At 40.8% G+C, this 21,705-nt stretch overlaps 1 protein-coding gene across 3 annotated transcripts in view; it reads left to right on the top strand.

Moving 5' to 3' along the window:
• The window catches only part of BAHCC1 (BAH domain and coiled-coil containing 1), a 172,669-nt gene extending 167,101 nt beyond the window's left edge, over positions 1-5,568 (top strand). For all 3 annotated transcript variants that reach the window (XM_074260396.1, XM_074260395.1, XM_074260397.1), the window contains 2 exons: positions 352-588; positions 1,134-5,568. In XM_074260396.1, coding sequence (XP_074116497.1) covers positions 352-588; positions 1,134-1,340 — 444 coding nt within the window. In that variant the 3' untranslated portion in view covers positions 1,341-5,568. The remainder of the gene's footprint in view (positions 1-351; positions 589-1,133) is intronic.
• Positions 5,569-21,705: the final 16,137 nt, after the last annotated feature.

A 21,705-nucleotide genomic window follows, 5' to 3' on the forward strand; every position in this document is an offset into this window, starting at 1 on the left:
TATCTCTCTGTGTCTGTCTGTCTCTCTCCCCTCCTCTCCTCCCCTTCCCCCTCCCATCTCTCATATCTCTCTCTGTCTCTGCCCCTTTCCTTCTCTGCCTTTTCCCCTCACTCCTTCCTCAGCCCTTTGTCCCTGTCCCCCTTACTCTGTCCAGATGCTCAGCTTTCCCAAGCTGCCCCTTTTCTTCCTCATTCCCTCCCCGGCCACATCCTTGTTCCACCGCTCTCCGTCCTGGCCCTATCTGCCTGCACACCTCATCTCCCCTTTCCCAGTTCAGGCCGTCCTTCTCAGCACCTTCCTCCCCCACAGAGCATTCTTGTCCCTCAAAGCCTTTCTTTGGTCTCTGTGCAGAGGCGGGGAATGAAAGGGAAGGCCAGGAAGCTGTTCTACAAGGCCATTGTTCGGGGGAAGGAGACGCTCTGCATCGGGGATTGCGCCGTGTTCTTGTCGGCAGGCCGGCCCAACCTCCCCTACATCGGACGCATCGAGAGCATGTGGGAGTCCTGGGGCAGCAACATGGTGGTGAAGGTGAAATGGTTCTACCACCCAGAAGAGACCAAGTTGGGCAAACGACAGAGTGACGGGAAGGTGAGCCTGGTGGGAAGAGCTCCCTGGGGCGGAGGGAGCATGCTCGGAAGCCTGGCCCAGCTGTCTTTCCCCCAGACCCGACACACTTTGCTTGCTGTATCTTCTCCACACTCCCACATTGTCTTTGGGGATTGTGCTGGAATTCCGTTCCCAGTTCCCAGAATCTTCCCTTCAGTCTAGGAATCGGCTTTATTTGCGTAGTAATGGCCAGCATGCCTTGAGGCTCACTCATCCTGGGTTCCAGGTGATTCCATTCTCATTAGAAGTTCACCTTTGCAGCAGGATCAGAGGTGCTGGCTGGGTGCTGTAAGAAGAGGGACCACAGAGTGGGAGTAATGACTTTATTGCACCCCTTATCCGGCCTGGGATGAGCTGTAAAAGGCCTCAGAAGTCATCTGCAACCCCTGGGGGAGCTTCCTCTCTGGGAGAAGCTTGCCCCAGAAAGTTGCATGGCAGTGAACATTGGCACCCCAGGTAATGAATAGCGGTCCTCAGTGACTTACCTGTGAATTCAACCCGCTTTTTCTGCCCTTTTCCTCCCACAGAATGCCCTGTACCAATCCTGCCATGAGGACGAAAATGATGTTCAGACCATCTCACACAAGTGCCAGGTTGTGGGGAGGGAACAATATGAGCAGATGACACGGAGTAAGAAATACCAGGACCGGCAGGACCTCTACTACCTGGCGGGGACCTATGACCCCACCACAGGACGCCTAGTGACAGCTGACGGTGTGCCCATCTTGTGCTGATCTGGGCAGTACCACTGGAACTCGCCACTGCTTTGCATGAGGGGGTGCACTGAACAGCTCTCCCCAAACCCCACCCCAGGGCAGTGAGCTTCCTAATCATCGGAAACTTGAAAACTTTGTTTCATCCTCCTCCACCCTGAGCCTCCCCGTACCTACCCCCACCCGCTCAGATGGCCTCTGCTTCCCGGAGCAGTTTCCTCCCCAGGGATGAGGAGGAGTGTGGATTATGGAAGAGGTGCCAGGCTGCGCCCACTGGCAATGTCGGGGTCTTCCACCCAGGCCCCAGTCAGGACCCTCCCTGCCTAACGACACAGCTTTAAGGCAGGGCCCACATGGCACTCCGAAATGGAGAGTCTGAGTAAATATGCAAAACCCATCACAGCAAGATTCAGGCTTTTTAAATTATTATTATTATTATTGTTATTATTATTAATATTAATTATTTTCCCTGGAAAGAGAAAGCTCTTCTGGCTTCAAAATCCAATTCCCCATCTGACTGTGATCCTACTTAGGCCCCAAGGTCTCTGTCCTGGGACCTGGACTGAGGGCCACATTCCCCTCAGTTGATTATACACACAGACCCGTGGATTTCCACCTCTGTTTTTCTCCCCAGCATTGGCAGTTCACAAGAGATTAGAATTCAAGCCATATTTTCCCTAGTACCTCTGACTGTCTCCCACCAGGGAAAGCAGAAATCAGGTGTATTGTCTATTTATTTCTCTATGTAAATATTGTATTTCTTTGGGGAAGTTTTATGGAAAAAAATTAGAAAAAAAAAAAAGGTTTTGTGAGTGTGTGTGTATGTATGTGTGCGTGCGTGTGCGCATGTGCGTGTGTTGGGAGGGATTTGGGTTTGGGAATTTTCTTTGAAAATGCACTGTTTTTTCTCAGCCTGGCTGAGCTCCAGGACTGGGCTAATCTGTAAATATAGAGGCAGCATTTGGGTGGGCGGGTAGGGGGTGTTAAGGTCCAGGAGAGCAACTGTGGGCACTCTAGTGAAGTGTTCTTAATGAGAGATATCCCACTTTAATTCACTAACCTCTTTGTGGAACTGTTTAAAGATAGAAATCACGTCAAGGTCTCTTTCCTTTTATACATCCTTTACATACATACACACATACACACACAATTAGGGGGGTTGGGGAGGGCGGCATGAGGATGCCCTCATAAGAAAAGATTATAGATTATTCTAAAAGTCAGTATCAACTGTGTCTCTCATCCCTTGGGGATGTAGGAGGTAGGGGTGGGGGACAACAGCCATATTTATCTTACCTCTATTTAAAAAACAAAACAAAACAAAACCCCACAAAACAGGAAAAGCAAAATGAGGTTAAAAAGTGAGAGAAAGTAAGAGAAGGTCATCTTTTCATTTTATTCATTCTATATATTGCAAATTCTTTCCTAATTCAGTTTTCCCATGGTTGAATCCTTGTTTTCCTTGTCCCTACTTCATGATCCCCATAGCCTAGGAGAGACTAGGTACCTGCTGTCTATCTGGGACAATAGAGGCGCAGGCCTCCCCTTCCCCTGCCAACTTTAGTGTCCCTTCCTGTTCACTTGTCAATATCCATACAAGGAACACCAAAAAAGACCCCTCCACTGGCTTAGGCAGGGCTGCAATCCCCTTCTCAAGCTAGCGCCTCAATTTTATTTTTCAAGTCAAAAACCCTGCAAACAAACAGTGATGATGTATGAAAATTATACCTCAGTTCTCGGAAACTCAGGCAGAGATAGATCTACCTTTTCCTTCTTTCTAGCTCTCTTATGATAGCCCTTCCTCAATTTCAGAGGAGTAAGGTGGATTCCCCCCTTTTCAGGTTCCTTCTTTTCATCCTCAGCCCCCTGTTTGAGCTGTTGCAGCATGGGAAGCTGGGACAGATTTGCTTTTTCTGATGTGCAGAATAAGAGGAAAAAGGAAGGAAAAACTCCTCTCTAACACGATCCCTCATGTACCCGTCCCAACCGTTGCCGCAGAATCATGCCATATGACCTTCGTGGCTTTCTTAGGGGGTGACAGGGCCACAGGACCGCATGGCTGCTGCTTTCTCTCTCCCCGCCTCCCATCTCAAGTCAGATCGAATGACTTTCCATGAAAACATCAGACAATAAAGAGCAAACCAAAGCAGAGAAAATGCCCTCCCCATCACCTTGCCACTTTCTTTCCCCTCGCCACCCCCACTGCCCTCTCTGATCTCCTGGCCCTCTCTCTGACACCCTGGGAGGGGATGATGGAGCCTCTGACCCTGATGGGGCCCTTGTGGAGGACAATCAGACAGCTCTCTGGAGCACATCCTTTTCAGGAGGAAATCAAGTCCCATCCTTCCCCTCCAGCCTTCTCCCCTTGGTGCATGGGCTTTGGGTATTGATTGCCTTCTTTGATGACCTGTTTTTTTTTTCCCCTGTGGTGGTGTTTTAGTTTCCCTTTTGTTGGTTGGGTGGGTGGAGACGGAAGTAGATGCTGTGGGCTGACCATGAGGTGATTGGTTGCATCCTGTGGGCCCCTGGTCTCCCAGAGCCTCCATCATGTAGACCAAGCAAGACCAGTGAGAGCATTTGCCAAAGAGGGAACACAAGCCTCCCAGACTGGACCATTGTTGAGTATTCAAATTATTGTGGCCTTGTTGCATGGTTCTCTCTTAAGATTCACTCACCATGACATCTAATGCCCTTTCTTGACTTTTTCTCCTCTTGACTTAAAAATCAGTTCATCCCTTGGGCCCCGGAGCACTATGCCCTAGTATGAATAGGACAAGATAGGAATTTATTCATGTAAAGGGTAGCACAATGACTCCAAAGATTGAGGCTGTCCAGAACTGTCTGAGAACTGAACAGCAATATTCTTGTAGGAAAAATCATAGCTATAGACTGTCAGAACTGGAAGAGATCTTGGGGATTATTTAATCCAAAAATATTTGGGCCTTTCCTCTTTATTTTCTAGTCGATCAACTGAATGAGGCCTGAGTTGAAAATGTGACTTCTTTTAGAGCACGTTACAAGGTCTCAGACCGATAGTACAAACTCCCTGGGCTTCTATGCCTCCTAAGGTGGCAATTGTTGAATGTTCGGACCAGAGGGGAGAAGCAAAGGGGGCCGGGTGAGAGGGCCCCATTTCGGTCCATCACCTTACAGAGCATCCTTTCCTGCCCTCACTCTTATTGGAACCATTGGGTTCTATCACAAAGCAGTTTTCCTAATTTTAGGATGAGCCCTTTAAAGAAATCCTCTAGTAAGGGCAGATACCAAAATATCTGAAATGAGTAGATGTCCTTTAGAATTTCCTGCTAAAGGAGACATTGATGAGATTTCTGCTTCAGGGCTCAGGTCTTCCATCTCACTTATTCCTGCCTAATCACTGCTGATCTCCCACTCTTCACCCCACCTATACCCCCATCCCTCACCTCTTAGCCTTCCTTTCCTTAAAAGAATGAGGAATAAATCAATGGGTTTCAAGGAATCTCTGGTGTTGCAACAGGCGGCCTGACCCGTGTCTATGCCTTATGGCTTCCAATTTCCAGGCAATGTGACCCTGGATCAGAGGACAATGGCAGAAAATTTGGGGGGGGGGAAGGACCTTTTTATTTATTTGGGGGTATCCTCCAATGATTCAGTCTTCTGTCTCTTGGCATGAGTGCAATATTTGCTATCTGTGGTTTTCTCCTTTGGTCCCTAAAATCAAAGGCAGCAACCTCCCAGCCCAGGGGCTGAGGGTCCTTCTGAGCTGAGAAAACTGATTGAACTCCTTCACCCCACACCTCCATTGAAAGTTCCACTTTCAGTCTGAAAATATACAAGGATATTGAGTGAAGAAAAAGAGATTAAGTGACGAGAGAAAGCCAATGTTGTTGGCTGAAATTAGAATCTAAAGCTATTTTAAACCCCAAGTACAGAAGAACTGAGAGAGTGAAAGGGGGAAAAAACCCTTTTTTTTGTCCCTCTTGTTGAAGTTTCTTTTCCTCCTTGTGTTGGGTTTTCTGTTGTCTTTCTTTCTTACTTTCTTTTGTATAAATAACGTGAATTCTCCTCCCTTTCTAACCGTGGTTAAATGTTGTGAAAGCCGGTATTATTGTAAATGTGTAAAGTATGATGATGGTTGGAATTTTTTTTCAATGTAAACACTAAAAATACAAAAAACAAACAAAGGTTTTATGAACAGCAAACTCTATGTAAAGGCATTTTAGTATTAATTTTTTATTGATAACTTGGCTTATGAATAAATATATGAAACATTGTTCAGGTCATCTGGCGTACATGCATATGAAGCTGGGTCTGTGTACATTGACTCCCAGACGTTCTCGGGGACATGAGGGCATGAACCTTATTTTTCTGAACTGTGTGTTTTTGCCAAATGAATCGAAATGACTGGCCTAAGCTGAGATGAAGAATTAATCATGTCTGGCTCAGCCTAATCTTTCAGGGGTGGTCCAATGGGATTGTCACCCTTCGGATTGCAGAATGGGCATCCCCCTTCACTCACCTTAGTTTGATAACCCAGTTGCCCGATTGTTAGTAACAATGGACTCCTGTTGCATCTGGTCATTGGGACTTAAAGTGAGGAGAGGGGCAGTGGGATAGAGTACTGGCCCGGAAGTCAGGGAAACCTGAGATCAAATCTGGCCTCAGACACTTGACACTTCCTGGCTGTGTGACTCTGGGCAAGGCACTAACCCCAATTGCCTCACACATACACACAAAAAATGTACTTGTTTAATTAGAACAAAACCTACACCTAGCATGGTTGCAGCTCTGAGAGAATTACAAGAGTTCTGGGACTCAGTCCAGTAATATTTATTAAGTATCTTTTACTTACAAGACATTGTACTTGGAAGAGCTGAGAGAGTTGGATGTGAGTGTCCCTGAGACTGATGGGTTGCTTCGGTTCAGGAGTTCTGGGTTACAGGAAGGCTTAAGTTGATTAGGTGTCCGCACTATGTCCGGCATCAGGAGCGGAGGGCCACCGGGCTGCCCAAGAAGAGCAAACTGAACCCCATCCGAAGAGGATCCAGCCTCTGTTCTGACTAGTAGTGGGGCAGCTTGGTGGTACAGTGGATAAAGCACTGGCCCTGAAATCAGGAAAATTCATATTCCTGGGTTCAAATCCAGACTCAGACATGTACTATGTGACCCTGGCCAAGTCAAGTTAACCCTGTTTGCCTCAGTTTCCTCATCCGTAAAATGACCTGGAGAAGGAAATCACTCCAGTATCCTTGCCAAGACAACTCCAAATGAGATTGTGAAAAGTCGGACACAGCTGAACAACAAAACTGATTAGTACCGGAATGAGATCCTTAAGTAGCCACTGTACGTCCAGTCTGAAAATATTAGCATGAAAAAGGGAAAAGAGACACAGAAACAGAGAGAGAACCTTACACAACCCTGAAGGAACTTGGGCTTTCTAGGCCTTAATTTCTTTATCTTTAAAATGGGAGAGCTGAAGTTGGGAGATATCTCAAGTTATCCGCTCCACCATTCCTTCCCACCATTTTGCTGGTGAAATTGAGGCATCCATCTAGATGGATGATCTCAGAAGTCCCTTCCAACCCTAAATTTGTGGTTCTTTATTGTAGCAGGTCCCTCTTTCTCCTTTTTCTTGAGACGGATGACAAGGAGAATAATATCAACTGGAGTTGATACATTTTACCCTCTAAGTGCTGAGATCAGTGTAGGTAAACAAGGGGAAACTGAGGCCAGAATATGTGTAAGCACAGTGTAGTTACTTGGGAAGATTAATTTGAGGATGAAAAAACACGATGGAGTGAACCATTACTCTGCCCTAAGAAGGGACTTGAGAACCATTGAGGCTCTGGAGTTAGTGCCAAGAGCATCAAAAAGGAAAAGGTACAGGTTAGGATGATCTTAGCCTGTTACAGTTATGAGTAGCATTGACCACCCTGGATAACCACCCTAAAAGCATGGGTGATAACTATACAGCTGTCCCTTCCACACGGCAATTTTCCCCAGGACAATGTCAACATAATGTGGGTCGGCATAAGAAATTAATTGGGAATTTGGGGGAAGTTTTGCAGAAGCTGCAGATGACACGAGAAAGCCAGCAGACAACACAGAGCCTACAACCAAATGCTTAATGGAAATTTTATAATAAGGTACTGTAAACACCCCATAAAGGACGAAGAAAATAAAATTCAGATTCGTCTGGTATGAAAGGAAAGCCAAATTTTTTATATGGTTTTCCAGATCCCAAAGTCCGATGTAACAAGGATAACTGCATATTATTGCAAGCTGACTTCATAAAAACCTCTTGCCCCTTCTCACATTGCCCAGTTCACCCACATCATTGTCTTCCTCCCTGACCTTGAATCTATTACCTAGGTTCTGATCCCAATGGGCAAACCCTACTCCTTGACAGCACAGCTGAGAAGGACCCTTGGGCTGCTTTCCCCGATGTATGGTCATCTTCTTTTCCCCTCTGTCCTTTTCTGTTCCTTCCTTCTTTTCCTGGAATGAGTACAATATGAAGGGGAGATCAAGGTAAGATTTAACCCCTTCTTGTGCTTCTTGACATAGTGAGAAGTCCACCATGATTGAAACTAATGAAGAATGAATAGAAGGCTGAAAGAGTAGGGAACTCATGAGAAAAATAACTTTAAAAAAATTCCTTTTCCACCATTCAAGGTTCCAGAAGAGTTCTAAAAGCTAGATTAAGAAGGAACCTCCCCATTAAACCAGGAAAGGAAATTTGGAAGCTGCTTAGAGGCCAGGATTATACATCTTCCTTAGTCTTCCTCCTCTTCCTTCTCTTCCTAGAATCTGATAATACTCAATGAGCACCCAGAAAACACACTGGACTCACTAATGGAGGATAACATGAATATTCCAACAAGAGACATAATTATTTTTTCAGTATTTAATATTTTTATTTTCTCCAGTTATATATAGACTAAGTTTTTACATTACTTTAAACTTTGATTTCCAGATTCTTTCCTTTCCTCCCCATCCCCACTCCCCTCTAAGAAGGAACCTGTGAAGTTGGCATGATTGCTTATTGCCAATGGCTTCCATGCATCCTATACCAGTTTATAAAGTATGCCTGAAGATGCCTGAAGTTCTCTACCAGCCCAGTATCTGCAATTAGATAAGCCATGGACAAACTAGTGAAGGGAAACAATGTGAACAAGGATAGAGGCTAAAGGGAGGAAATGGGAAAGCAACAGTGAGTAAGACTTTTTGAAATGAGAACAGGAGTTAGAGTTATACCTAGGGCATGGAGGTAAGGGCTTTGTCACAGGGCAGAAATTTAGAAGTCTCTGAAAAAGCCTATGCACTTGTTCAGCAGAGCAGAAACAAAGCATAGCATCTTGGTTGCAAGGAGAAGCAATTAAAATGGGACATTTCCATCAAAGTTCCTCCCCTTGTGGCTATACGCAGATGAGCTCCTCCCCAACCTCCACCTCCAATTGCCTCACGGTATTGGACATGTCAGACCACAGGAGTGTCCTGGCTTTAAAAAGTTGATTCAAGGGCATGTTTCTTGCCATTCACCCTGGCACAGTTTATGTTGCCCCAGGCAAAAAGGGCTAGTTCTAGGGCTGGAACAAGGTCCCCTCACTCCCTTTCTGCCTGAAAGGGCACAATGGTGTAAAATGAGAACAAACTAGAGAAATTCTCCAGTATTCTTTTCAGTTTTGGATTCTACTAAGATGTGAAATTTCAAGGAGTTCAGTGACTCATCCAAGATCACATAGCAAGTCAGTGCCAAAGCCAACCACACAGACCTCTTCCTTCTTTCCTCATTAGCTCTCACTCTGCTGTGAAATACTGCAAAACGCTGAAGGCCGAAACCCATCTGATGTGCTTTGTCATGGAAAAGACGGGGCCTTCTGCCCCATACAAACACCCATTTTCCCAGTGACATCTGCTTTCCCTCCAGCTATTCCCACCATCCCTGGACTCATATTTGCCCTTTGACGTCCTACAAGATTCCTTCTGTCTTCCTCACCTCTCTCCTCTCCTTCTGTCTGCTGTTCTTTCCCTCCAGCTCAAACTTTCTCCGAGGGACCTTATCCATTTCTAGTGCCCACCAATCGCATTCTCATGGGATGCCACCCAGAAAAGGGACTTGATGAAGGGTAGAGAAGCAGAATTCGGGGAGAAGCTAGGCTTAGAGTAGAAAAGGGGTTAAAAATATAAGACTACACTTTGATCAAGACAAATGAACCATTATGTGGAATGCTGAAACAAGATAAATGATAGCTGGGTGAGTGAGATCAATAAAAGTGATGTTTTATCAGGTGGAAATGACAACCAGGGCTGATCGCAATTAGTTTTTAATACCACAAACCAATTGGGGACAAGGGAGCTTTAATTGTTCATTCCACTGGCCTGGGCAGCAATCCCAAATGAAGGTGGGTATGTGTGTTGGGAGGGAGGAAAAGGGGGTCGTGAATGGATGGAGAACAGGGAAAAGATTAGATCTAGAGAAAATTCTAGATCTAACTCATCTGACAAAAGAGGGGAGAAGAGACCCAAAGGGTGCAGGAGAAGTGATTGTCCTCCGTTCTCCAAGAGGACCAGGACATCAAGGACATGAAATGACAGTGAGTTGGATCTAAATGAGGGAGGGCTGCCTCAGTTTCCTTTCCTGAGCATCTGGGTCCAGTGGCTAGGACGACTGGAGATGGCCCTGGATGTGATGGGAGAGAGGAAAAGAGAAAATAGAGGAGCAACAGAGTAAGAAAAGGATTCTGCTCTGCTGAAAGAGCCCTTCTCAGCCTGGGATGCCATGCATCCATCTGCATGCTTGTGCCCACTGGGCATATGGGAAAGAAGAGACACCAGAAGGGGAAAAAGACTTGCTATGAACTACACCCAGCCAATTGCAGGGAAATTTGGCAACTGAGTTGGGTCCCTTGCTGTTTCCATTAGACACGGCTTCTGTGAGGGACAAACGAAGTGCCATCCAGCTCAGGGACTAGGCCCTGTCTTACAGTTGAAGACCCTTTCCCAATTTCCCAAGTCCTCCCCCTCCATCCAGCCCCTTTTACAGCAGCTGGCTCACTCTGAAATCCTTGGCCCATGTCACAGAGAGAACAGAGTCCATCCCCAGACCAAATCTTGACTCTGTCTAGGCTTCAGACCCTAATCCGTTTCTACCTGCAGCCGGATCAGCCCAAATTAAGAATCCAGGGCAGACAAGAATGTAACCGTGTACAAATTGTGTGTAGAAATTGCTACTACTAATTACTATTTCTTCCTGTGCAAATACACTGAATGGACTCATAAAAAGAATCTAGAGCTTTTATCTGTCCTATTATTTATTTACTGTCCAATTAAAAATGATGACAATAACGATTTTTTAAAAATTAAGACCGCTTTCCTTTTACAGTCATGGCTAAGTCATTGATTTGTTACCTCAACTCTGATTCTGCATGTCCCTCTCTTTTTCTATGCCTCAGTTTCCTTACCCCTAAAACAGGAAGGACAATCTTTTCCTTTGACCTATTTCTCAGAGGTGTGGTGAAGATAAATGAGATAATGTCTGTAAAGTGCTCCAAATTTCTGTGAGACAAACTCCAGATAAATAAAAATCATCATTGCTAAAGCCTCATGTTCTCCCCATCCCTTACTCTCCTGTGATTAGGATGCAGCCAGCATGATGAATTTCACAGTCAAAGTGACCCAGGACCTCCTCTTCCTGCACCAGCCTTCAAGGAAGAACATGATGGATGTGGGCCCAGAACAAGCTCCCCTTGTTTAATGTACAAGGTAAAGTAGGAGGCCTATGATTCAGAGTGGCCGACCTAGCTGTGCAAGGAGAAGGCCTGTGACATTGAGAGAAAGACCATGGGAGGTTAAATGAGCAGGACCGAGGAGAGAGAATGGTAAGCAAGAAGCAATTGCAGTTAGTCAAAACCAACTACAAAACTAGCATCCCACTAGAGCCCACTGATTTCTTTCACTGTCTAGACTAGTCGGACACAAACCATAAAAAGCCCTGAACAAGAAGTCAGGAGTCCTAGGAGGAAAGGGGAAGCTGTCTAAAGATGCTAAATCCAATTCGAGGGCAAATCAAGATCACCCACACAATATCATTGGTCCTCAGAAATGTGGATGCATAGGGACCTCATTGAGTAATTCAGATTTTTAAAAGCTATGTATAGGAGACAGTTTGGTGATGCAGTGGATAGAGTGCTCTGAATTCAAATCCAGCTTTAGAAATATACTAGATGTGTGACCCTGGGCAAGTTATTTACCCCTGTTTGCCTCAGTTCCCACATCTGTAAAATGAAAGGAAAAAAGGAATGGCAAATCATTCCATTAACTTTGCCAAGAAAACCCTAAATGGGATCACAGAGAATCAGACAAAACTGAAACTGCTCAATAACAACATAAGAAAGAGAAGCAAAGAAAGTGAACACAAGGGCATAGGTGAAAGAATAGTATTAGTACATCCTAAACAAATTAGAGAAAAATCTAATGAAATCTCTTTCATAATTATGAATGGGGTAGAATTCTTAACTAACCAAACAGATAAAGGAGAGTATAAAAAAGTAAAATAGATAATTTTTGTTACATAAAACTAAAAAGATTTTGCACAAATAATATCAAAACAGCTAATAAGAAAATTTGGAAATTGGCAATTTTGAAAAAAAAAAAAATTCTTTGCATCAGCTTCTCTGAAAGAAGTCCACTATCCCAGAAAACAAATTACTTGAGAAAGTACTCTCTATTCAATAAAGTCTTCTAGGAAAACTGGAAAGCAATCTGACAGAAATTAGGTTTAGATGAACACTTTATATCATATTTCATAATAAATACCAAAGGAAATAAATACCAATGACTTTAATATTAAAGATCCTAACATAACACAATTAGAAGAAAAGCAGATCACATAACATTTAATAACTATGGATTAGGAAATTTCTTCTTAACTAAAAAGGGAATAGAAATAATTTAAAAAGACAAAATAGATAACTTTCATCACATAAAACTGAAAATCTTCTGCACAAATAAAAGTAATGTATATAAAATAAGAAAGGAAGCAGTCAAGTGGTTAAAAAAATCCTATCAGTTTTCTCAAATAAGAATTTTATATATAAAATATAGACAGCTAGCAGGTACATATATATGTGTGTGTATGTGTGTGTGTGTGTGTGCATGTTTGTATATTAGCAATCATATGAAAGAATGCTCCAAATTCCTAATAGTAAGAGATATTAAAATCAAAACAATTCTGAGGTTTTTACCTCACATCCTACAAATTGGCAAAGATGACAAGAGGCAGCATTAGTTAGTATTAGAGGGTTAGCGATCAGATAAGTACACTGTTACATTAGGCAAATAAAGTGACTAAAATGTCCATATCTTATTACTAGGTTTATACTCCAAGGAGACCAATGATTAAAAAAAAAAAAAGTTTCCATATACACCAAAATATTCACAGAAGCAATTTGGTAGCAAAGAACTGGAAATTATGTACATGCACATTAATTGGGGAATAGCTAAACAAATTGTGGTATAAGAATGTTAAGGAATATTATCATGAGGCGATGTCTTCATTTGTGTTGAAATTGGATTTAAGTGAGACAGAGTTGCACAGTCATCAAACTTATACTCTCTTCAGCTAAGTCATCAAAGTCCAGTAGCAGGTCAATTCCCCAATTATTAGTGATTTAGAGCCTTATTAATATGAATGTTGATAACTTGTCTTTCTTCCTTTAAAACCTCCCTATTCCTTCATACCCATTGACCATTTACTATTGGGGAATGACTCTTGTTCTTATAAATTTGAAACAGTTCCTTATATATCTTGGATATAAGAATTTCATCATAGATACATTATGCAAAGATTTTCTCGTTACCAATTTCTCTTCTATTTTTAATTATATTAGTTTTTGCAAAACTTTTTAATATTATATGATAAAAGTTTTTTATCTTCTGCAATTCTCTCTATCACTTGTTTGGTTATCAATTCTTCCCCAACCCATAGATCTGAAATGTAATATCCTTGTTGGTTCTCTAATTTGTTTATGATGACCTTTTATATCTAGGTCATGTATTCATGGAAGCTAATTTTGTGATAGAGTATTAAGCATTGATCTACACCTGATTTCTGTAAGACTTCTTTCTAGTTTCAAAGCAGTTTTTGTCAGATCATGAGATCCTCTCTCAAGAACTGGGTATTTTTCAACCTCCATAGTGATTTACAAATAAGTTTACATTCTAAACTAAAATGGTCTTTGACGTCTATATCTTTCTGCTTGGCAAAGAAATCAAGTTTTTGCTGATTAAAATAACTCCTGCATTCTACTGACCTCCTTATTTTGGCAAGTTTTTTTTTTTTTTTTTTTTGCATCAATTAATTTTTTACAGCAAATAGTGAAAATCAAGGTCAATATAGTCACCTTTCTCCATTTCCTTTTTTTTTTTTTTTTTTTTTTTTTTTTTGATCAGTAGCTCATTTGAATAGGTCAGGTTGAAGCTTTTTCAATTGTTCAATGCATCTTTTCTCATCTTTAACCTTTCTTCTACTCTAAAGTTGATTTTGACCTTTGCTCCAAATAGCTGATGGTCTGACTGAACTGATAGTTGATTCTAAAAGGACTTCCACATCAATAAACAGTTGTTTCCTGTCAGTTAAGAACGTTTTGGGGGAGGAGGGGTGTTTTGTTGTGTTTTTTGTTTTTTGTTTTTTGTTTTTTTTATTTTTTGTGGTGCCCGTGCTCAACACATCGAATTCCCTCCAATGATCTTCCAGAGGAAAGTATTCATCAAATATAGGTGTAACTTCACAATAGTGTATGAGCCTTTGGTAGCTTTTATTTCACACACACACACACACACACACACACACACACACACACACACACACACAGAATCATATTTTCCAATACATTTTTGTCATCCTCACTTACAGCTTTACACTAATGACAGTATCATGTCAGCTTAATTTCTTTGATCTTATCAAATTTTTCACTACCTCTTCATCTTTTTTCACAGATGTTGGCACATACATCACAATTATCTTCATGGTTCACCAGGACTGTGAGAGTTAACAGGGGTAAATAAAAAGTTCTATATTTGCCTTCAATAAATTCACACACCAATACAGAGTAGGGGAAGCATAGCTACATAATAGTTCATATTTAAAAAGCATGGAGAGATTGCTGCAAATTCAGGAAACCCTTTGTTTAGGTCTGATACATGAAGGCTCCATAAGTTTGGGCAAGCCTCTTAACTTCTCAGAGCTATGGCTTGCCACTGGATGTGAAAGACTCTATAGGAGAGAGTGAGGCTGATGATTTTTCACAATTCTGGCTCATTTAAATCTAATTCACTTGCAAGTCAAGATAAAACTTTGTGATGTCATTGGTTCTTTCTGAGAACTAAGAATGAACAATACTACTCAGTAGTAGTTCAGTTCAAGTTGGGTAATGCTTCTGTTCCTTTTCCTCCTCCACCTCTCCCCCCAACTTTTCCTCTTCCACTTCTTCCCTTTCTGTCTCTCTTTCCATGTGGGATTTCATACCCTTACATAGGGGGGCTCTGTCCAAAGAAATAATTTTTGATCACATGCTTCACAAAGTATCTTGGGATTTGGGTTAGCTTTCCCTTCTATTTATAAATTTATCATTGCAAGTTAGTTCTGCAAGTTCTATCAATAGATAGAAGGAGTTTCCTCAGTGGAAGGGCACTACACCAGTGAAATCACAGTTCTGGAAAACAAATTTGAAAAAGAGCCAGGGAGAGTTTTAGATGATTGTAAGTGTGACAGGAGTCAGTGGTGTATAATAGAAACCAAAAGAGCTAATTAAATCCTTGTCCACATTAATAGAAGCACAGCATCTAGAGAGTGAGAAGCAATAATCCTATCTTGGTCAGGTCACATCTAGAGCAATGGTTTTTAAAGTTTTTGGTCTCATCTTACTCTCTCAAAAATAATTAAGAATTCCAAAGAACTTCTGTTTACATGGGTTTTTATCTATTGATACTTACCATATTATATTTTAAAATGGTAAAAAAATAATAATAATAATTTATTATTTAAAAATTACAGTAACCCTTTACAGGTATAATAAGAGCTGCTCCCTATATGTGGCAAGGAATATCATTGTAAGTCTTGAAGAAAAGCAAAATAGACATCTCTAGCCATTCTCTCCAACACTTCTCCAAGGAAATTTTATTTCTGCCAGGAGGGAGAGCAGAAGGTTGAGGCCAGAAGTTTGGCCCCATGTTCTCCTCAGAGAAAGGGGAGGACTAGAATAAAATCATATCTTTCTGTTCCCATAAATATTGCTAGTATAGGAGATGTGGTTTTCAGGTTCTATCTAACTTCTGATTGATGTTCATTAAGTGGACAGAGTAGGACCCCAAGCTTTATAGCCAAGGTTTAACTCACTTCCCACCAAATACCAGTTCTACAATGAACACATACAGCAGGTAACAAAGAAATCTATTTATCCAAGTCCATGAAAACAGAAATAGGAGAAGGAATACATAGAAGAATAAATTCCAGAGACTACACAAAGAAAGTACTCTCCCGTTGGGATCAAAATAACTATTCAACTAAAAGAGAAAGTTTTAGTTAGTTCCTCAAAGTCTCTCAGTGTAGTAAGCTGGGAAAAGCGACATGTTGGAGACTGCCAGCTCCTCTTCTATCAGCATCTTCCAGAGTCTTATTTTCCTTCAGCAAAATGAAGTGAGGTTAGCATCTTTCATCTTTCTCTTCCAAAGCTTGAAGTCAGAGGCACCCAAAACCCCAAAAGACTGAAGAGACCTGAAGAGACTCAAAATCAAAGAGAGTGAAAGTGAGCCTCTCTTTTCTGGCCTACTCTTGCCAACTCCGCCCTTCCCCTCACGCTGGCTCAGGTCATTGATCTCTACCAATGAGAAGAAAATCCCATACCAATAGTCTTTGGATTATACATGTAAATATAAATAACATATTTTATGGGAAAATAAATATTTTCTTTTAAAAAATTTATTTTACTTTTATTTATATGTAATATCAAAAACATTTCTATAATGTAGTATAATTTTTAAAAGATGATCTATTGTGTAAAACTCGATATTTTAAATATATAATAAAGTTATCTTGTAAATTTCTTTTTAAAAAATTTTTTCTTCTCTTCTCCCCACTTTGCTCCAGAGATGGACACATTAGACACAAATAAGTATATACATGTATGTATGTATATATACACACATTTATTTGTAAAATTATTCTTTATCTACTTTGATTTATCAGCTCTTTTTCTGGATGCAGAGAGAGTCTTTCTTGATATTCCTTTATTTTTAATTTGTGGACACTGACACTCATCTGCTTTGAAACCCAAATTTGATATTCAATGTATTTCAACAGAAAAAAAAAATTCTTCAGCGCTTGATGCTTGCTCAGGCTTGTTGGTTGTTGTCTTGGTTGAGCAGTAGAGATGTGAGGTTGGTCAGGAGTATTGCCCAGCCCGATGCTATTACCCTCAGCTGTGGGCAGCTCCTCCCCATGAAAAGCAGAGGTATCAGGATGGAGCCCACAATGCTGAGGTTGTGCCAGTGAGGTCAAAGTCCTGCAGGACATATGACTGCAGTCTCCCAGATCCCAAAACAGTAGTACTGGAAGAGATACAGAGTGGCTAGTGCTCAGCAGGAGGAGAAGCAGCAGAAACAGCTTTGGCTGGAGGAAGCAGCAGTGACAGGAGCTCAGGGGTGGTGGCAGGGGATCCAGGACTCCTGACAGCCCGCATTTCCCCGAAATGACCAGAGACCTGGATGGCGGAGGGCTCAGGACCACAGCTTCCATCTTCACATCCATTTCCCCACCCCAAGGAAGATTGGAGGTCATAAAGTGGGAGAGAGTATAAAGATCATGGTTTCTCTCAGAAAGTGAATTGGGTCAAGAAGAGAGAAGTTTGGCTGGGCTGAATTGACTTTTTTCTTTGCAGCTGGAAGCCCTATTTGCACCTTTGAGAAATTGGGTGGGGAGGGATGGCTAGGCTGCAGATTGGACATATACTTCTCATAGAAAAAATTCATTTGGTATTCATTGTGCCTTCTTGAACCAATTAATGATGAGTACAAGGTACTATTGGATTTATAACATTTAAAATTACTTTAGCTGCTCAGTTGTTCTTTAAAAAAATATTGCTGGGGCAGCTAGGTGGTGCAGTGGATAAAGCGCCAGCCCTGAAGTCAGAAGGACCTAAAGTCAGATCTGGCCTCAAGACACTTAACACTTTCTGTGTGACCCTGGGCAAGTCACTTAACCCCAGCCTCAGGAGAAAAAAATGCTATCTTAGAAAAAAAAAAAAGTTTAGTGAGAAAAATGACATTATTTTACATATTTTTGCAAATCTATTAATACCTGGCTTAAAAAGGAAACAGACTCTTACAGCCTTTTCATTTAATCTGTTGCAATTAATAATTTTAGTTGAAGTATATAAAGAAAATTTGGTCTCACATAAATATATAACTGAAAAGGAAAGGGGTATTTTACTATGCAAATTATGTGTTAGTCTTTTTATTAAAATAGTTTTGACCTTTCAGTGCCCTGAAAGGATCTCAAGAATCCCCCAGTGCTGATCTAAATTCAGACCAGTTCCAATGATCTTGTGATGAAGAGAGCCATTTGCACCCGAGAGAGGGAACTGGGGAACTGAGTGTGGATCACAACATAGCATTTTCACTTTTTTTGTTGTTGTTTGTTTGCATTTTATTTTCCTTCTCATTTTTTCTGGCTTGATTTGATTTTTCTTGTGCAGCAAAATAAATGTATAAATATGTATGCATATATTGGATTTTTAAAAAATGAAACAAAAAAAAAAAAAAAAGAACTGCTGATCTAGCGTATTGTATGTAAATCTGGCCCTCACATGAGAAAAGATACTCACAGATTGGTTTAGATCAAGAAGTAGCTAGCTAGGATGTTGAAGAAATTCACACAAGCCATCACCCTAGGTCAAGTTATTATAATAGTCCATTAACTGGCCTTCTTCTTCCAAGCTTTCCTGTTTCCAAACTATCTGCCAAAATAAGCTCCCTGAGGTCCAATGCACTCAAATGCACTCAGTGTTTCCTATTGTCTTTAGGATAGAATACTAACTCCTCAGTTGGCAGTAGACTTTTTACAATCTCATTTTACATTATTGTCCTTCACAAACTCAAATGGTTCAGCTGGGTTGGATAGCTGGCTGTTTCTGAAATGAAATACCCCATCTTTTTGGACATGGTGCAAACTTTCCTAACCCATGATTGCAATGCAATCTTTCCTTATCTTAATTCAAGACTAGACTCAAATGCTACATCTTCTGTGAGGCCTTCCTTGATAACTCATCAAATTACATAACATTTATTTTTCTGTTAACATGTATCCTCAATAGAAGAGAAATTTTTATTTTCAGCATTGACTTCCCAATGGCTAGCATAGTGTCTTGCTCATGGTAGGTGTTTAATAAATGCGGAACTAAATAATAGTTGTGTACAAGTAAGTGAAGGCTGTTATGTGAAAGAAATAATCAGATTTAGTTTGCTTGATCTTGGAAGGTAGAACATTTATTAAGCACCTACAATGTTTCATGCACTCTGCAAAGCACTTTATAAATACTTGTAAACTGTCATAAATTTATAAATATTAACCGGTTTAGAGGAAAGAACCGGTTTAAAGGAAAGGGTGGAAATAGAGGAGAAGCAGCTTTTTCCTCAAGGAAAAAAGCTGCCCCCAAAGTAAAAAAAAAAAAAAATTCATTAGGTAATGAATTCACAATCACTATAGACTTTTGTTTAAAAAAAAAAAAAAAAAAAAAAGCAAAACTAGATGATAATTCTATGACAGGATGTCATAGAAAGGATTTAAGTCTGGATCGTTCTAGATGAACTAAAGTTTCTTCCAATTCTGAGTTTCAGTGATTAGATCATTTCCCATATACCTTCTGCTCAAAGTATATCAAGTATATCACCCAAAGTATATCAAACTACCTTAAACATTCACCTAAGGATTTCAAGGCTGCCCTGAGCTGAGACAGAAAGAGAATATTTTAGAAGAGAGCTGGGTAAGGAATTGGAGAGGAAATAGTCCCATAACCTGTTGCAAAGCATAGTCCATCAAGCGAATAACTGGAATAACTGCTAGAATAACTCCAAGGTAGAGGAATATACCCATCTAGAGGCACCCCACGCCAACTCTAACCCCCCCACTCCTTTTTTTTTTCAAGACAAATCTATATTTGCTTCTTTATAATTTCCATGCGTTTTTGTGACCCTTTGAGGCCATAACAGAACAAAACTGATCCCTCTTTCTCATGACAGACATTTCCCAAACACTATGAACACTATCCTTCCTCTGAGTATTCTCTAGGCTAAACAACCCTAGATCCTACAACCAGTTCTTACATGCCATGGCCTTAAGGCCATTTTTTTTTTATCCTTCCCCTAGATACTGTCTATTTTATCACCCTCCTTCCCAAATTGTGGTGTCAGTCAATCAGCATTTATTAAGCATTTATTATAAGAGGTATAAAGAAGTATACTCCAGTATCTTTGCTAAGAAAAACCCAAATGGAATCATGCAGAATTGAATATGACCGAAATGACTTTAATAACAACATGCCAGACATTGTGCTAAGCACTAGGGGTTGTAATAAAGGCAAAAGACAGTACTTGGTCTCAAAAGCCTTACAGTCTAATGGGGGAAGAGGGAAGAAAAATATGAAGGCAACTATTTACACACAAGATATTTACAGGATAAATTGTAAATAATTGATAGAGGGAAGTCAACGGCAAACTTGGAGATTGTGTTAGGTACTAAACAATACTTAGGTGTGATTTGATCAGGGCAGAGTACAGAGGGACTATCTGTACTCTTCCTATTCCTTCAATCTATGCCAAGATCACATTAATTTTGGGGGCTGCCATACAATACTGCTAATTTGTTGAATTTGCAATCTGCCGAATCTCCCAGGTCTTTTTCAAACTTATTTTTTTAAAACATCATATCCTTGTGAAGCTGATTTTTTAAGCCCAAGTACAAAACTTTACATTTATCCCTAATGAATTTCACCTTACAAAATTAAAGTCAAGACTCTGGTCAAGGTTCTTTGGACTCATTCAATGTGTTCGCTATGTTTACAAATTTTATTATCTATGAATTGAAAATAATTTATACTTTTATGCAAATAATTCATTAAAAATATTGGAAAGCACAGGACTAAGTGGAGCTCTCCAAGAGATAACACTAGAGAAGTCCTACCAACTTGACAGTGAATTGTTAAGACTTATTCTTTGAACCTGACCATTCAAGTAGTTCTACATCCATCTAATTATATTATTGCCCATTCTCTGCATCTTATCCACAGGAACAATGTATCTACAATATTCCCTAATCTAAAGATTTGGTAGGGACAAGGTCTGGGCCTGTGAATTCATTAATAAAGGGAATTCTCATCTCAGAAAATTTCTTTTACCTATGAAAGATGGTATTTTCTCTGCCACTTATAGTCTTTGAGAACTGCCTGGAGCAGGATCACACAGCCAAAATGTGTCAGAGGTGGACCTTCAAATCAGGTCTGTAAGGTTTTAAGGCTGGCCCCCTATCTACCACCCAATACTACCTCTCTATTAGATTAACAAAGTTGCCAAAAAACAAAAGAGGTTTTGGTATGACCTATTCTTGATGAAGTCATGCTGGCTCTTTGTCAGCAGTACTTTCCTCTCTAGATATTTACTGTCTCTTTAATGATGCCAGAATCATTTCCCACCCCAGAAATCTTAGAATTTGCCAAGCAATAAAATACAAGGTCACCAGTCTATACTTGCAAGACTTGATTATCTTCCCTTTGAAAAAAATGGGGACTACATTTGCTCTTCTCCAATTTTATTCTACCTCTCCCACTTACCTACATCTTTCAAATACTAGAGGGCTAGCAATCACACCCATCAGCTTTTTCAGGATCCAAGGATATCCCTGGGTCAGGGACTTGAATTTATCAAAGATAAGGAAATGCTCTTTTATTATCTCTTTACTTATCTTGATTATCTAATCTCTGCCACTTTTATTCTGTCATTTCCAAAGCAAAGGTCCTTTTCCTTGGTAAAACAAGAAAAGAGCTCAGTCATCTCTCCGTTGTCAGTTATCATTATTCCATCCACATCGATCAGCAGTAGTACCCCTTTTGCAATCCTTCTTTCTCAGAATATTTGTAATTGTTCAGTTATGCCAGTCTTACCTTACTGGCAAAGATATTGGAGTGGTTTGCTATTTTTTTCTTTAGCTTATTTTACAGAGAAGAAACTAAGCCAAATAGGGTTAAGTAACTTAATCAGTGTCACACAACTAATGTCTGAGGCCAAATTTGAACTCCAGGCCCAAAGCTCTATCCACTGCACTACTTGGCTGCCCCTGGTTGCCCCTAGGAATAACTAA

The sequence above is a fragment of the Sminthopsis crassicaudata genome, chromosome 4 (assembly GCF_048593235.1).
Source record: "Sminthopsis crassicaudata isolate SCR6 chromosome 4, ASM4859323v1, whole genome shotgun sequence".
NCBI lineage: Eukaryota > Metazoa > Chordata > Mammalia > Dasyuromorphia > Dasyuridae > Sminthopsis > Sminthopsis crassicaudata.